Source organism: Halyomorpha halys, unplaced genomic scaffold, assembly GCF_000696795.3.
Source record: "Halyomorpha halys isolate HHAL.00 unplaced genomic scaffold, Hhal_1.1 Scaffold677.1, whole genome shotgun sequence".
Lineage (NCBI taxonomy): Eukaryota > Metazoa > Arthropoda > Insecta > Hemiptera > Pentatomidae > Halyomorpha > Halyomorpha halys.
Window position 1 is genome coordinate 403,388 of NW_027104651.1, and position 18,889 is coordinate 422,276.

At 29.4% G+C, this 18,889-nt stretch overlaps 1 protein-coding gene across 1 annotated transcript in view; it reads left to right on the plus strand.

The window, feature by feature from the left end:
- Positions 1 to 18,889, plus strand: part of LOC106685289 (protein furry) — a 290,462-nt gene that overhangs the window by 64,952 nt on the left and 206,621 nt on the right. The window contains exon 25 of the mRNA XM_067046186.1: positions 2,816 to 2,976. Coding sequence (XP_066902287.1) covers positions 2,816 to 2,976 — 161 coding nt within the window. The remainder of the gene's footprint in view (positions 1 to 2,815; positions 2,977 to 18,889) is intronic.

Here is an 18,889-nt window from a genome sequence, read left to right on the forward strand (position 1 = left end):
TAAAATTAAGTTTTCATACATTATATATTTTTTTCTTTTATTATTTAAATATAATAGCTTTAAGAAATCACACTGGTCAGCAGGTTCTAGACCTGCTCCCCCTCTTCTATGAGTGGAGGATAAAGCTACTAGAAGTAACACTCATCGGATAACAAATAAAATTTAGGGAACAAGCAATTATAGACATAACTTAATGCTTAAGAACTCTTTAGTCGTTAATAAAAACATTACGTGTACTGTTAGAAAATAAAATACAATATTGTATAGGAAAAATTTAGTCATTCAGCCCTGTATCCGCCATATCAACGTAAACAGTTTTTATAGCTATTGAAGTCTTATATTGTTATAGTTGGGGATCTCGGCCATTCGACTGTATTTCTTTGCGAGAGACTATATCCTTCTTGCACCATTAAATCAGCTGAAGGAATTCCTGTCTAGCAGAATATCGGAACTAAAGGTCTTAGCTACTAAGTTTTATCATATGATGAGAAAGAGTGATTCCCCCTCCCCTTCCCCCTGAAATGTGGTGTAACTGTAAAATAGCCAAATGGGAAAATACTCCCTTACTTTTCCATACTATTGTCTTTAAGTGTTGGAATATTTTAATCATTTACCAATTAAAATTTTATCCTTGCGCTCAAGACGATTATAATTGCTGTTTATTTTCAAACATTCTAAAGGTATCGTTAAAATGTTTATATAAAAGAGTATACTGGAATCCTGAAATCATGTATAACTTGATAAAAATTAAATAATTTATTTAGGAACAATATACTAAAATGTTAAAACTATTGTACGTGCATCACAAAAACACACACTGTGTTTATATATTGTATATAAACAATTTAAAAATTATCATTTGATATTTAAAGTTATTTTTATTTTAAAATGTCTTTTTTTTATTTTATTTATTTTTACTCTCAGAAACTACGACCACAATATATTCCCGTAAAAAATTTGATGAGCTTGATATACATCCTTCACATATTTTGTGATATGGGTGAGCTTATTTGAGAAGTATACACTATCAATATGATTTGTACAAGAACTAAAATACTAATTAATTAACATGAAGTTGTTTAACTAGTAAATGGTTTACTTTTTTGTTTGTAGATAGGAAGGGAACATATCATACAATCACCAATAATAGTTAAAACTTTAATTCTAATCTAAGCTAAGCTATATACGCCTTCTAGTTTCAACGTAAAAGTAGGATTAGACCTTCCATAAACTCTATTTTTGTAGTTGTAACATGTAAGGTTAAAATATTATTTGCATGTATTTTTATTTAATTTAATAAAGCCAGAATAAGTTACGAAAATTATAAATAAACCGATTGAATATTTGCCAGCATTATTATATATAATATATACAAAAATTCGATATGTTACAAAATTCAACAGCAAAAATTTGTTTATTCTAAAAATGAATTGAGTAATATAAATACTGATATAATAAATTTGATCTGTTCCCGCTTACACTTATTCACGACTTGCATTGAAGAATTATTGTATTGTTAATAATCACATATTATATTGGTAATAATCAGATATTATATTGTGAATATTTACACATTTATTTACAACTATAGTTTGTTTTATGGTATTTGGTTTTAATTGTAGGATATTTGAGCAGTATACTCCAATGGTGCTATATGGGCATTTTCTTGTAAGGGACATATTTTGTGACATTGGTTATTATCCGGAAAAAGAGTCATATTTTTGGCTGAGCTTGTCCTTTGTCACCTATTCTCTTCTACTTTCTTTCTGTTCCTTTCCGTTCTTGGGAGACTTGGTCATCATTTTAAGGAATGATCATGTACCACATTTGTTCTGCTGTATCTCGTTATTTCTCCGTAATGATACCCTATGTTTTGTTCTATACGTCAGTAATTTATAGAGGTCGCTTGCTCCTTTTATAATGATCTTTATGAAATATATATATACTATAAAACTGCAGCGTTTTTCGTAGTCCCTACAAGAAAACTTTTGTGAATTAGCTTTATGTACGTAATTATGCGTCGAGAAAGAATATTATGGACATTCCCTATCGAACCTCTGTTTCTTAAATATACAATTTTTATTTTTTAAGATAACTTATTTTTCATTATAAATATTATAATATTCTTATATTGCGTCCTATATTGTCATCTTATATTCCTATCATAGTTACTCTTGCGTGTCTTAATTTTAAATGTTCATCATCCCACTTTCTTTTAAAACCCAGGAGGTTCTGGTTACCTCCACATTATTATCCAACGTTGACTTTTGTGCTGTATATTCTTGTTGCTAAAACGTCTGAATAATAAATTTCTATGATTAAATTTTGAAGTATCAAGGGATACCACCCGGCTTTTTTATTATTATAAATTCATTAAATAAAAAGGTGATGAAAGAATTTAGCTATATTTATGTACTTTCGAAGTGTAGGTTTTTGTAAAACTTATTGACTAGTTTTCTAATATTTTATCTCAGATTTATTTATTAATGGGTTGATAATATAATATTAAAAGTATCTTACTGTTAATACTTGACCTGTAAAAATGTAAGGTTCTTCTATTGGCTGGACTCCGATTCATGTTAATAGAATTATAATTGTTACTATTCTTTAGAAGAATCATCGGAATAGCCCTCGTCCTTAAGCCCTACTTTTTAAACATGTATGAACATATAATTCTTTTTTTCCAATTTTGTATTTTTTTTTTAGCTTATGTTCTGTTTTTTTTTTGTTATTATTTACTTTACTTTTCTTAATTGAAATCAATGGTATTCATCTCTCCTCTCTTCCGATCTAAGATATTATACTCTTGTTCCAGGGAGTATCCTTGTGACCATTACACCGCCGTTATAAACGTCACCCTCATGAGTACAGGGTGCCCGCGTTCGGAAATTCATGAGACGGCTCTTCAACTTCTTCAGCTGCTGGACAAGAGGTTCTTCGGCGCAGTTCATCCGCCTCTTGGTGACGGCGATCTCGGTGAGTACTGATTGGTTTTCTCTGTCTGTCAGTGAGATTAATATTGTGAAACTAGTTTTACTAAATAGTTGTTTAAAGTGTACGATTCCAATTTTAAGCATTATCTGTTGTTCTAGAAATTAGATATATAAATTTTCAATTGAGTAAAAAAGACTTGAATTTTTTCGTTATTTGTATTTTTCTTTAATAAAGTAAATTGATATAAAACAATTGCAAATAGAAATTCACTTAATCTAAAACATATATCACTCAAATGATTAATTGTTTAGGAAACCTATTTTATATAAAGTTAATTCCAATATTTTAGATTTGTTTATATTCATATTCTTTTTTACCATATAAAATCTTAACCTTATACCTTATCTCACAATTTTGTTGTATTGACGTACAAGACAATATTTACGTTCTTTTACATTTATTTTATAAATATGTGTGTAATCATTAATTTAATTGCTTATTTGGTATTTACTGTTTTTTAGAAACATGTATTATTTTAATTTTGACCTTACAGAATTTTTTTTTTATTATTTGATTCTTTTATATCCGATATGCATCAGAATTGGGCATAACTTTAGTTAATTCTTAATCATCTATTAAATTAGTAGAAGATTGTCACGGTTCCTTATTAATATCCAATATCCGTGGTTTATTTCAAGCCTTACTCATTTTCCTTGAAAATAAATAAAATTATTGATTGGCTTCTGGATCAATATGTATAATGTATGTACTGCTCTACTGAAAAATACTTGTTTATTTATTTTCAAGGGGTTGTTCTAAATCGCAAGTAAACTTAAGGAACTTATTGAATATTAAACACACACTCAAATATAATCAAAGCTTACTCAAATCCTCATGACCTTAAGGTAACTAATTAATCACCATGAATTATGAATGATCACTCTTCGCTCTTATATGAATAAATGCTCAACTCTGATTTTTATTTTACATTTTACAGGTGAATATTTTTTTTTTTTATTCCCTACGCATTTTTTTCTTTTAAAAATTCATTGTGGTTTACAGATTTTAGATTTATTGAAGTTTGCTTTAAATATTAAAAATGCTTGTGTTGTACTAATAGATATGAATACTTATAAGTGCGTCCATTTAAGTACATTAAATAACATTCTTCTATTTATGTTTATTTATTTACAAGTTTATTGTACTAATATATTTGTATCTGAAAATACAATTGTCTTGTGAAAATTAGTATCAATGATTGAATAAACTGTATTAGATATATGTTTCTCTCATTTCCTTCTTTAAATATATTTATGTATGTTACTGTCAAATGGTGTATATCAGTGAATTTCCTCACTCCTATTGGAAACATATATAGAGGATCCCTTCAGCAATAAAATTCAGTATTGAAGTTGCCGTAATGCGTTGTCTAACAAGTTCTTCGTTTCCTTTTTTTTAATATATATTATATATTTATACATATATATCATTGAAAGTTAAGAGGTCAGAAATTATTAATATGTATATGTTTATATTTTCTTTTGTAGTTATTGTATTGAATTAATTTCTAGGTTTTAAGGGCTAAATTTACCTTAAATGATTATTAATGGTTTTTATTAATACAAATAAAATGATTCTGTGTAATTTAGATTAAAGAACATGATAGTGTTACGATTTGGTACGCTGAGGCTTTGCTATAAATTAGGCAGAGAAAAGGGGAGTAAGTGATTAGGGAATTGATTTGATATGGGCCGCTCCCGTTTAGTTTAGGTGTTTTATAAAATAAACGTCACAAATCCATAAATAATAACCTCTTTCAAATTAGTGCTTACTTTTACATAGGTTATTACTCATTTAGACTGAGAATTAGGAATATTATATAGACAGATCTATTTCAGTCAGAGAAACGATTTTGAGGTAAAACTAAATATCGATTTATTGGGTTTTGTGATTTTTTGAAAATAAATTATTCATTTGTATGATTTAATTTCTTGTTTACACCTATATATTATTTATATGTTTTAAACGCGAAATTTATTGTAGGAGATTTTGTTAATAAAATTTAAATCAATCTGTTAAGTCATATAAATTATTATTCAATTATAATTAAGACTTCAAGAATTGTAATAGCAAGTTATATGCTAATATGTACAACTACCAATGTCCTTTGTTTATTGGCTACAGTTTTGGTTGTATTTATTTTGTAATAGAAAATTTATTTTCTTTTTATTGTAAAACCTTGATGAATTTTTTTCATTTTGTTTTGTTTTTATTTGACTACATTTGGTTTCGTTCATAAATTAAAATTTGTTTCTTTAACTAATTAATTGATAACTAACTGAATGAATAAATCTGTAGGACGGATTCATATAATTCACAATTTATCTATGTAAATGTTTCTTGTTCAAATTCAAGTGAAGGGGCTAGTTTGAACCGTCTAAGACCCCCAAGCTGCTGGAATACTAAGCAGGATCTCTGAAGTTATGGTCTGGAGGCACTGCTTTTTTCAGAAGTTAGGACCTCTTTCAACTAATAGATCTTTCTAATACTTTTCCTATCTATGAGCCATGTTGAAAAATAATTTAAATTCTGCAGGTATCCTTATCTTGAAATTTGAATAAGGTTTCTTGGTCTTGTCATAACATAAGGTTAGTTTTCTGAATATTAATTTTATTTTTATATCGAGCATATAAGCCACAACATGAAATATTAGATCTTTGATTCAATACCACGGTTTTACATATTTTAAGATATAACCTATTTCTCAAGGTTTTGTTTATTTAAATATCTTTGCAGTTTTAATAGATGAAATATATTTCGATCTGTGTATTACATCGGATACCCTTCACACAATATCTGCTGCAAACGTGTATTATTGTGCCAAAGCGGCTCTATGTCCTTAAACCTCCGAGGAAGTGCTGAATGAAAAACTAAGAAAATTTTCACTGATATTCATAATTTAATATTAAAATTTGTTTTAAATAAATTGACATATGTCTATCAAATAAGTAAAAAAAAAAATAAGAATAATTACCATTAAATTTTGGCGTAATATAAAAACCTTTTTAAATTTGTTGATTGATATAAAATATTTTAACTAGCTTTGTAAATAGTTAAACAAATTTTAAATTACTTTTTATTAATTTTTAGTTATTTATTGAAATTCAATGTATAATATTTTTTAAAAAAACTGTTGATTATGTTTTATTTTTAATTAATACAATAAACTGTAAAATAGCCAAAAAACGTGAAGCGTTGTTCTAATGTGAGGGGAAAATAAATAAAGAATAAAAAAAAGGTTATATCTTCCTAAAAAAAAATTTAAGTTAAAAAGTTATGAAAGAAAGAAAAGTTCTTTTTCCCCTTACACAAAAACTATACATTTGATGGTAAATTATGGCCATGTGAGAGGTAAAAGTAATTCCTTTAGAACAAAAAAAAATCATCGAAATTGGAACAGTGGGTATATATAACTTGACCAGATATTTTCTAATCTAAAGGGGGAACTCCTAATTAGGGAAAAAAGGTTTGCTGGAGAGATGGAAGGGAGAGAAGGGAGAAAATTGTTTAAAATAGAAACTCTAAAGCTGGACGGTATGCATTTTTATTTTTATTTTTTTTATCAGTCTCTACAATTGGTGGGGCTCATAATACTGAATAAAAGTCCTGCCAACTTAAGTCAAAATTAATTTTCATCATAAGTTTGATTTTAAAAAGCTCTAGGTTTATGTTGATAAGTTTTTATTTAGCAAACATATTTCTAGTAAATTAAAAAATTACGAACGAATTCGAATTCAAAACTAACTGAATTTTCACTGTGTGTCGACCGTAATTTCTTTGGAGGTTACCGTCTATTGTGGTTAGAATAGGATGGTTTCTTTAGATAGTTCCCTTCCCCTTGTATGTCTAAAATGAAAGAAAGGGAGTCATTAAAAAAAAAGTGATTACTGTATTATAGCAGGTTTATTAGAGCCTTATATCTGGTGCACCATACCTCACCAGTTAAAAGTTTAGGGAGAAATATGGTAAATTATGGAACGGGTGATCAAGGTTTTACTGCATCATTCGAATCATGAGATTTGCGCGTTCCACGATAAATTCTACAGCAAGAACACTTTGCCTAATTTAATTATTTATTTTCAATAATTAAATTAAGATCATTCTCTTAGATGGGAAGGAAGAAGTAAGCCGAGATCTCACTTAATTTGCTTTTTTTTTAACCTCCAGTTCCAGGCTCTTTGTTTTTTTTTAAAACTATATTAACATAAATCTTAACAATTATAAATTAATAAATCAACCAAAGCCAAAATATCATTTTTTTTTTTTTAATGTTTTACAATGGAACAGATTGAAGTATGTCAGGTAAAGACTTAGTTGGGCAGTTTCTCAATTTAATTTTTAAATATTTATATCTATACATTACTAAATTCCAATTTGGTTCATCTAAAAGATGCCTCTTCGCTAAAATCCTAAGCGCATCTATCATCATTATCACAGTTGAGAAGAAGTCATGAATGATTAATCACAGTTGAGCTAGCTATAACATCTTCAATAAGGCTTTCGGAACCATTCCTTAAATATTTAATTCTTGATGGAATTATTTCAATTCTGAAATATTCGTACCCTCTCCAATTCTGTACATTATGTATCTTGTTAACTTCAATTATGCTATTGTGCTTGAAACTTAACTTATTAAAAATATTATAGGTCCGGCTTAACATCTTTAATTTCACTCCCATGAAAGATAAGAAATTCAAATTCGCTCCAGCGCTGCTTCACATTACGAGGTAGCTTTTACGTGATTTTTAAACACAGTTCAGGCCCTTATGCATATTCAACTCGCTTAAATTTGCAAAATTCTTGAACTCCCCCTCCGACTTCGCTTTTACAGTGGATTAATTTTTAATTTCATGAAAACGTTTTCATTTTTTAGTTTGAGGAATATAAATTATTCAAATGACATTATCAAAAATATAAATCGTTTAACTAACCCATTTGATGTCGATAACATGAACTCACTCAGATATGTGTGTATGTGTAGTGGTTCTTGAAGATCAGTCAATAAGACTAAATATTGAGGCAAGTCATGCCCTACTGTGAAAAAAAAAAAAACATAATTTTTTAAATTAATTATTGAAAATCTACAATGTAAGAGTATAATAACAATAAACATTAGTTATTCTTGTCTATTACTGTGTGTTCTACATTCTGATACCACTAACTCGAGGTTTGTGACAGAAATGAATATGGTTGAAATGAAGAAAGATAAATGCGGGTTTGATTTTTGTTAGTTATATCTTGTTGTACGTCTGATTTCTAATTGATTGCCCGATTCTTGATCTAAAAGAAATTATAACAATAAAAAATATATAATAATTTCTTTTAGATTTTGCAACCATACATTGCAGACAAGATGGATATAGATTCAAATTTGATGCACCTAAAATCATACTTCGGTAATAAAAAAGTAGTTTCAAGGAAAATTTAAATAAGTGGTTACTATAGAAAAATTTAACAATCGGGCTATCAACAAAAATGAAATCTACATAATTTTTATTTATTTATTTAATGTGATTTACATTTGTACAAGTAATCAATACAATTAGTAAATATGTTGTATGTTTCATTTACACTTGAAAATCTTGGGAAGGAACCAACCATTGGTGCTACTTCAAGCATTAATTTAAATTAGAAGGTCCCGTGGCCATCTTCTTTTCATACGCCTCAAAGAGTTATCAGGGATTGTTAAGGATGAAAGATTAAGAATTAATGGATTAGGATGAGTAAGGAGTTTGGTATGAAAAGACGCATATCTGTTTTGGGCCAGATCTGCAACGAATGGGATGTTAAGGTCTTTGTGGATGAGTTTATTTGTAACGTAATAAGGAGTATCAAGGATTTTACATAGGATTTTGGATTGTAAGGATTGGATGCGGGAGGAATTTGATGGCTTGGTAGAGCCCTAGAGCTCAATTCCATATGTCTAAATTGGTTTAATTGTCGTAGTGTATACTAATTTTTTGTAGTGAATGGGAAGTTTAGAGCGTTTGTCAAGTAGGTGTTGCAGCAATCGGAATCTACGAGCAGTTTCTTCTACAAAATTTAAATTTATGTTACTCCAACCTCATAAGCACATAAGACATGATTAAGAACACTAAAAATAAATTACCAAAATATAAAATAGGAATAACAGACTGAATAACGACTAGAATGAACAGTTAGGTTTTGGGAAAAAACGTATAAACCCACATTTTCATTGGGTGCCTGGCATAAACCTTGGGTTAGTGATATCACAGCATTGTAGAACACATAATAAACATTGGTATGTAATGTTTTAGCTCAAAATATTACACCATACATTGCAGTTTTTAATAATTAGTTGATGAATTTCATTTTTCAAAAAAAATGGTGATCCCACGTGCATAGCCTTCCCTTGTTAGTAATAATTTCGGGTTCCTTTGATTATAGAATTTATTTTAGCTACAACAATTTTTCATTGAATTGGATGGGTCTGGTCGATCCTTCTATCTTATTGGCAATGAAATAAGTGCTGTATGGTGCTAGAAACCTGGAAAATGCTTCTTAGGGATAGAAGTTCTGGATGTAATGGCTCAACTTTTTTTTTCTTTAGTTTTTTATGTTCTCTTATTAAATGAAAGTTGATAAATCTATGCATTGTATAACCTTGTGGTTTGGTTTTATTTTTATAAATACGTACCACGAAGTCTCTTCAGTGTTGTGTTGCAATATGGCCAACGGTTCTTCTCACTAATATCCGCTACGATCTTTTAGATAACTAAAAATGTTTTCCATGTATGCTCAATATGCGCGTGTGAGAAAACTCATTTCCTCCTGCTAAAAGCCCATAGAGATATGAGTCGTAGGCCTCTTTTCTTCCCTGAAAACATTTTGCTTTCTAGTGGTATAAAGTTTACCTGGGAATAATATCCTTGCCGCTTGACTATTTCTGTTTGAAAGTTTAAAACTTAAGGATTGATATTTGTTTTTTACTTCTATTCCTCAAACCAATATAAAATATTGTGATTCCAGACTATTTTGTTTAAAAAATACTTAATTAACACTCTCGCATTAATCATAATTTTAAGGAATTGCTTAACAAAGCATAGAGTAGTGGGATCACGTTGTCCCAATAATTCAACTGGCATAAGTCACCACAACACCACCTGGACTCTACACACCACCTTAAAATGCCACTAGGCAATCGAAGCAATTATAAACTACCAGGTATACATATACCTACCTATATGTATTTATTCAATTTCTTATTTCGTCAGGGGAGTACGAAATAAAAAGAAAAAAAAGGGGATCACTTTAGTTATTCATAGAACTTTAAATTTAATTACCCACACAGTATTTTTATTATTTTCAATTTCCATTTCTTATTTTATTTAGTTACTTTCTTACTTTCTCTACTTATTTTATTTGATTAGATTTAAATTTACAAAATTGGTATGTTTGTGTTGTACTAAATTGGACGCTCTGATATTTTCACTGGAGTTAATTTAATGAGCACTGTACAAATAGTTTAATATGCTTTGATGAACGCTTTGAGAAGTTCAATATACTGTGATAATACACATTCACTTACTGTGCAAATGGTTTAATATGCTTTGATGAAGAACCCTTTGAGAAGTTTAATATACTGTGATGATACACATACACTTTTGTGCGGTGCTCTTTATACATTTAAACATTAAATTAATTCTTTATTCCTTACTTATTTTCAAATTCCTATTCAAAAGATATTCTGATCAAATTTGTAAAAAAAAATACTAAACTCCATTGAATTAATAATTATAGAGCACCATGTTCGAACTAACATTTCATAGAACTTTTCGTTTTTATTTTTAAAAAATTACCTCTGACCAAATTAACTTAATTCTTAGTTCATCAAATAAGTGCCTTTGTTTACTTTAAAGAACTAATTAATTGCTAGAACAGATAATATTAGTTAAATAAGAACCTTTTTGGAGGCATCTCTAATTGGTATAAAGATGTTTAGTTACTGTCTGATACCATATAATTAAAATATTTCTGCGTATTTTGTTGTGCAGATTTGTCATTCTTGGTGGTTATTAAGCAAGTTACCAAAATGTATGTACTCTTTTGTTTACATGTAATTCACTGAAATTTCTTATGTATGACTTTTGAATAAGATTAATTAGAATGCTAAGGAGCATCAGAATGGTAATTTAAATTGTCAGGAACAGTACAGGAAAGTGGAATATGTGGGGTAACAAAAAAAAAAAAAAGAACCATTTGCATTCTATTTAGTCTTTCCCTTTGTATTCTTTCATTTCCTTCTTTTTTTCCCTACTCTTCTTTCCTCTTCTCATATTTGTCTTGTGTAGCTCATGCAGATAGAAATTCCTTTAACATACCTAGGGCATACTTTTAACTGCAAAAAATTTAATATTTTTCTCTTTTTGTTTTAGATTTGAAAGAAAAAAAATTAGTCCACTATTGCTGTATTAGATGAATGTAGTAACCTGTTATAAGTCGCACGTAATTCTAATTACATAATGAGTATTGCAATTCTTTAATTACGTTAAATCTTTCTTTGAAGATTTGAGGATTGTTACCAAAGACCATTTCATTAGAACTTAAAAATGAGCTATCAATTTATTTACTAAAATAGTATAAGTAGCTTAAATATAGTAAATAATTTGCTTTGTGATTTTTAATTAAAATATATATTTTTATTAAATAGACCTCGCAGTGGGATGAAAATTGGAATTTTTTTTAGCAATCCAAATCCAAACCATCCATTAAAAAATTAGGCATTATGAATTCTGGAAATGCTTCGTTCTTTAACTTGTTCTCTGCCAAAAATTGTTTGGTCTACTATTAAACGACTGCATTTTTTTTTGGTAAATTTATTTTTCTCGATATTGAAGTTCTAACTATATTGAAAATCATTAATCTTCCTTTTCTCTTTGTATTTTTCGCAATTTATTTTTTTCATTAGAATTCAGTTATCTAGTGTAAACTTTTTTTCTCTTTCTTCATACGAATTATTTTTTTTTATTTATGGTTATTATTAATTATTGGTAAGTAGTTATATGGTTGTAAATATTTAGGGATTATAAATTTTTTGCTGTTAGAAATTTCCAATTTGAATATATTTTATTCTAAATTATCATAACGATGCACAAGGTTTAGGGACTATTGTCTCATTTTCATGTACTTTAATAATCTTCATAATTAGTCAAACTTTTAATTTCGCAAGGGAAATTATGTCATTATCCACATGGATGAAAAAAGCTGTTTTACATTGTTTCTTTTTTTTCCTTTTTTATTATTTATTTTTGTTTTTATTGTTTTGTTTTATTTTTTATTCATTTTTTTACAATGTAAAACAGTTTTTTTCAGTCATGTGGGTAATGACATGATTTCCCTTGTGAAATTAAAAGTTTGACTAATTATGAGGTTTACTAAAGTACATGAATATGGGACAATAGTTCCGTACCGTGCATCTTTATGATAATTAAGAATAAAATATATTCAATTTAGAAGTTTCTAACCTCAAAAAATGTATTGCATATATATATAAATGATCCGCGGATCTTGGGAATGATTCGATTTCTCAGGAGTGATTTAATTTAAATATTACAGCTATCGATTATTGTTCGAACTGAAACTAGTTTAATTGACTTTGCAGTAGTATGTAATAATATTCATCGTAGGAATAGCAGTTTCCCTGTTATCTATCAATGAAAATATCAATGCGGTAAATTCTCGATTTTGGGGGAAAACAATATTATTTTCGAAAAAGTGAGGGTCAATAATTTTAGTAAAAATAACCCTATTGTTGGAATGTTCTTGAGGATGACTGAATTGGCCAAAACATTGGACTTATAATTCTCTATAAATATAGATTATTTTGAGACTTAGATTTGATAAAATTTATTTTTTTTAAACAATGATAATCAGTCTCAAGAAAATAATAAGATAATAAATATAAAAATATATTAATTCGGTTTCTAATGTAACAAACTGTTATGTTACTACTGCATATAACTATCACTATGGAGTTATGGTTATTCTGTGTTCACCTTCTCTTCCTCCACCATATGAAATTAATTCTCTTGTATTCCAAGGGCATGAATGGCTTATAGTAAGCTTCATTATAAGACAAAAGCTATTCCTATATCCCCGGGTGGCATATACCCTAGGGAACACAACCTCTTAAATGGATTTCGGTCTTAACCTTATCTGTCTCATTAAACATTTAATAAGTATATCATGTTTAATCATATGAGATTCCTTAGTAATTTTATAATTTTCTTACATTATTACATGGATTAGTAACTGATCAATACATTCTTCTAGCTTTTATCCTTTATGATCTCTATTGGAGCAAGGACTGTGAAAGGGAACGTTATGAAATTGCTTCGCTTTAGTGATGCTTTTTGTGACTGAGTATTCTCACTTGTTTGAGTTCTGCGGAGCAAAATTCTGTTGTGCTCATACTACCCTTTGATAGCGATTCCTGAAACTTTCTCTCTCTCAGATGTAATATAGTCATTTCAGTAATAGCTGCTATGATCAAGCCAGTCTGATGATTGTATCTGAGAAATGAACCAATTAGTTGAATGTAATGATAATTTAATTGGATCTGAAATACAGATGTAACTTTATATCATTATGAAGCGAGTTCTTTTTAACCCACTCAAAATTCAAAGGTTTCGGGTTCTGTCGCCTTATATGTATATTCTTTTATTAGCGTTCCATTATGTTTTTAAACAAAACTAAGTTTTTTTATTATTAATTTTTTTTAAATGTTTGGCATTTATCGCTACTTTGCTTGAATTGTGACTCAACTAAAAAAAAAGAAAGCGTTTTTCGGATTTTTGTGTGTTCCAAAAACATCAACAGACGTAACTTGCCTTGCCGCGAAGGTGGGTGGGGTATACGAGATTGGCACTTTAGATTCACAGAAAACAAAGTCAAGGCAACAACTGTGGAATCGATTTCAGTTTTTACAGCAATAATCGTGCTGGTAATAAAAAAAAAATATGATAAACCTATATATGTATGCAACATATAAATTTCACAATACCAATTCGTAGTTTAAAAAAAAACAACTCATATTTACTTTAAGAAATAAGTAAACCCTAATGTTACTACTACTTTGCGTGGTAAAAAAAAAATCATGGTTCTCAGAAAATCGTTATTTGGCTCATATACTCATATCATATCCCGAAATTCTACTATTCATTCTATAATATATGTTCTATACTCTGAAAATGTTTATTATTATTATTTTTTTTTTTTTGCTTTAATTATTTAATGTCTTTTTCACTTTTGCAATTGCCTCTTTTCACGTTTTTAGCGTAATTTCTTTGGTATTTTTCGAATTTGTCTTAAATATTGTATGATGTATAACGAAAATGTAACAGTTCAAAAAAATTTTTTTTTCAAAACTGGGACTTCATGAAAAATGGGTCGGCAAAATGGGTAATGTGCTGGCACAATACGTTTATTTAGTAAATTATCTTTGAAGAGACAAAGTTATCCAATACACAAAAAATTAGAAAATAGAATAAAGTTTGACGTAAATATTTTTAAAAAATGTAAGTATGCTTCTTCAGTGAAATTAGCATTGTGTAAAATGTGCCACTATAAAAACAGCAATATGTAGTTAGTTCCGTATAACTGGCTGGAACCAATTGTAATTAATTTATATTAGAATGTGTAAATTAAAAATCTTACCTTTTATCCCCCGGTGGAGCGGCCCTCCCCGTTCTTTATACCCCCGGCCAGCGGCTCCTGGACCAATATTGTAACCCCCTTCTTCAGAGGACCCAGCCCAACTCCTTATAATGCCATATGGCAAAAGAAGGGCATCATTTACGTTTATGTATACTTAGTTATATATTAATATTGTTATTTATAATAAAGGAGGTAAAAAAAAAAAATAATATTAAAACTTTTCTAAAAGAAACCTACTTTGAAACGTGACTTAAATGAAGTATAAAATAACTTTACTTTCAAGTCAGTGCCAAAAGAGAATGGAAAATCATTTTATTTTTCCAAAAAAAAAAACACAATATGTCTATATAAGAGTAGACTATTATTTTTTTTAAGAAGATTTTCTATATTGCTATACTTGAAGTTCGCGATCCAACTACACATCTTGTTTTGTGAACTGGTGGGATCCATTTAGTGATTTAAGCCCTGTCAAACAATTTCAATAAAGATAAAACCTACCTGATATTAAGATCTATTCAATTGTACGTTGGCTTACTGAATTAAGTATTGTTTCATTGTTATATTTCAGTTCGGTGTTTTATATGTACATCTATAGTACTTTTCCCCCCGTAACTTTCTTTATTATTATACGTATTATCCGATTATAATAATAAAGGAGGTTACGAGAAAAAAGTAATACTATAGATGTATGTATGAAACATCGGGCTGGTTGGAAGTGTCATTGTTTAGGGTCGATTTTTCACAATTTTCCGATTTTTTTCAAAAACGATTCTAAAAATAAGAATGTAATAATATTAAATTCGGTAAGTTAACGTACAATTTAATGATTTTTAATATCAGGTAGGTTTTATCTTTATTGAAATTGTTTGACAGGGCTTAAATCACTAAATGGATCCCACCAGTTCACAAAACAAGATGTGTAGTTGGATCGCGAACTTCAAGTATAGCAATATAGAAAATCTTCTTAAAAAAAATAATAGTCTACTCTTATATAGACATATTGTGTTTTTTTTTTTGGAAAAATAAAATGATTTTCCATTCTCTTTTGGCACTGACTTGAAAGTAAAGTTATTTTATACTTCATTTAAGTCACGTTTCAAAGTAGGTTTCTTTTAGAAAAGTTTTAATATTATTTTTTTTTTTTACCTCCTTTATTATAAATAACAATATTAATATATAACTAAGTATACATAAACGTAAATGATGCCCTTCTTTTGCCATATGGCATTATAAGGAGTTGGGCTGGGTCCTCTGAAGAAGGGGGTTACAATATTGGTCCAGGAGCCGCTGGCCGGGGGTATAAAGAACGGGGAGGGCCGCTCCACCGGGGGATAAAAGGTAAGATTTTTAATTTACACATTCTAATATAAATTAATTACAATTGGTTCCAGCCAGTTATACGGAACTAACTACATATTGCTGTTTTTATAGTGGCACATTTTACACAATGCTAATTTCACTGAAGAAGCATACTTACATTTTTTAAAAATATTTACGTCAAACTTTATTCTATTTTCTAATTTTTTGTGTATTGGATAACTTTGTCTCTTCAAAGATAATTTACTAAATAAACGTATTGTGCCAGCACATTACCCATTTTGCCGACCCATTTTTCATGAAGTCCCAGTTTTGAAAAAAAAATTTTTTTGAACTGTTACATTTTCGTTATACATCATACAATATTTAAGACAAATTCGAAAAATACCAAAGAAATTACGCTAAAAACGTGAAAAGAGGCAATTGCAAAAGTGAAAAAGACATTAAATAATTAAAGCAAAAAAAAAAAAATAATAATAATAAACATTTTCAGAGTATAGAACATATATTATAGAATGAATAGTAGAATTTCGGGATATGATATGAGTATATGAGCCAAATAACGATTTTCTGAGAACCATGATTTTTTTTTTACCACGCAAAGTAGTAGTAACATTAGGGTTTACTTATTTCTTAAAGTAAATATGAGTTGTTTTTTTTTAAACTACGAATTGGTATTGTGAAATTTATATGTTGCATACATATATAGGTTTATCATATTTTTTTTTTATTACCAGCACGATTATTGCTGTAAAAACTGAAATCGATTCCACAGTTGTTGCCTTGACTTTGTTTTCTGTGAATCTAAAGTGCCAATCTCGTATACCCCACCCACCTTCGCGGCAAGGCAAGTTACGTCTGTTGATGTTTTTGGAACACACAAAAATCCGAAAAACGCTTTCTTTTTTTTTAGTTGAGTCACAATTCAAGCAAAGTAGCGATAAATGCCAAACATTTAAAAAAAATTAATAATAAAAAAACTTAGTTTTGTTTAAAAACATAATGGAACGCTAATAAAAGAATATACATATAAGGCGACAGAACCCGAAACCTTTGAATTTTGAGTGGGTTAAAAAGAACTCTAATGTAATAATATTAAATTCGGTAAGTTAACGTACAATTTAATGATTTTTAATATCAGGTAGGTTTTATCTTCATTGAAATAGTTTAACATGGCTTAAATCATTGAATGGATCTCACCAGTCCGCAGAACCAGATGTGTAGTTGGATCGCGGACTTAAATTATAATACCTAAAATTTTTCCCCTTTTAACTCTAAATATAGTAATGTATTTATTATGTTATTTATTTTTAAAATGTCCACTTCATGTATTACAGTTTTTCTATAAATTTACAACATTTTTCCGAAAATTTCACGGTTTTTTTCTCAACCGACTCGGCCTGCCTACAGACTGGGTACAATGGGGTGGGTAGTGATTGTAGCGAGAGCTATTCAAAGTCTACAGGCGATAGCATTATTCTCCGAGCGGGAATGACTTTTTGCTCTGCCAATGACAAAGGAGGGCGAAGAGGCGAGAGAAACCCTGTGCTTCCTGAAAGGGTTTGGTACGATGGAAATAATGTTTTAATTGGGTACACCAATGGAAATGCCCCCGGCTCAGATCGGAATTGCATCTGCTATTGTATTCCGTTTTCGTTCATTATCGAAGATTTTGTCCCTTATTCTAATACCATTTACACACAACCGAATGGTTCATACGCATTTAGGTTCTTATCTTCTACAAAATATACAAAAAATACAAAAGTAACAAAAACGTTTACTAATTTATTTTGGTTTACTGTGACGCTAATTGCTACATGTACGTATTCGCATTGACAATGGATTGTCTCAACTTTTCGACTGTTATTGTTATTGGGTGGCAAAACATTATTCTGACATATTATTATCAAAATAATATAAAGGTCTTCAGTAAACTAGAAACTGGTTCATACACTATAAACTACTAAATAAAACAAAAAAAAAAAGGTAAATAATTGATCAATTGGTTTTTTGTCACACTGAGTAATAGGTCTGTTCCGAATGGATGCTATAGTGAGACTGGGTGTATACTAATGGCACAATTGATAAAAAATAACAAAACAAAAAACTTGATTGTATTTTGAATTGGAAGTATACCAAAGAACAGTTAAGTGGAATTACTTTCTCTAAAGATTCTCTCAAAGCTAGTTGGGTTGTCACCAAGTAATCCCGTTAAATACAAAATAATGTTATGATGAATTTGTAAGAGAAAGTACAATCATAAATTGTTGAGAGAATATACCAATTAATTAATTATAGTAAAAACATAGATCAGAACAAAGAAGTGACAATACTGCCAAAACAAATTTCTACAACAAATGCTTGAAAGTAGGTGTCTTCACTTGAATTTGGAAGGAGTCAGAAATGGTCGCGATTTTAAAGCCAGGGATAGCAGAAGTTACTGCAAAATCATATCGCCCAATATGCCTCTTAAACGTCATGGGTAAAGTTCTGGAAAGCCTCATGCTACTGCACCTAAAGGAAGTGATAGACCAACTCTCTTCAGATCAGTTTGGGGGACGAAGGGGATTATCAACCACAGATGCTATTAATCAGCTCCTAACGGCGGCAAAACACTCCACCTCTAAATATTTTGTTGTCCTCTTTTATGATGTTGCTGGAGCCTTTGACAGTGTGGTGGCATGGAATAATGGGGGAATTTAAATGGCTGCACTGTCCAAGAAATATATACAAGCTTATTAAATCCTTCTTGGAGAGCCGTTCAGTCTTCTACCAGTTACCAACAGGGAGGATCACGGGGCTGATCCAACGGGGTTGCGCTCAAGGAACCGTTTTAGGCCTCCCATTGTGAAATATCAATATGAATCCACTACTGGCGAATAGAGGGAGAGGAAGAGGGAGG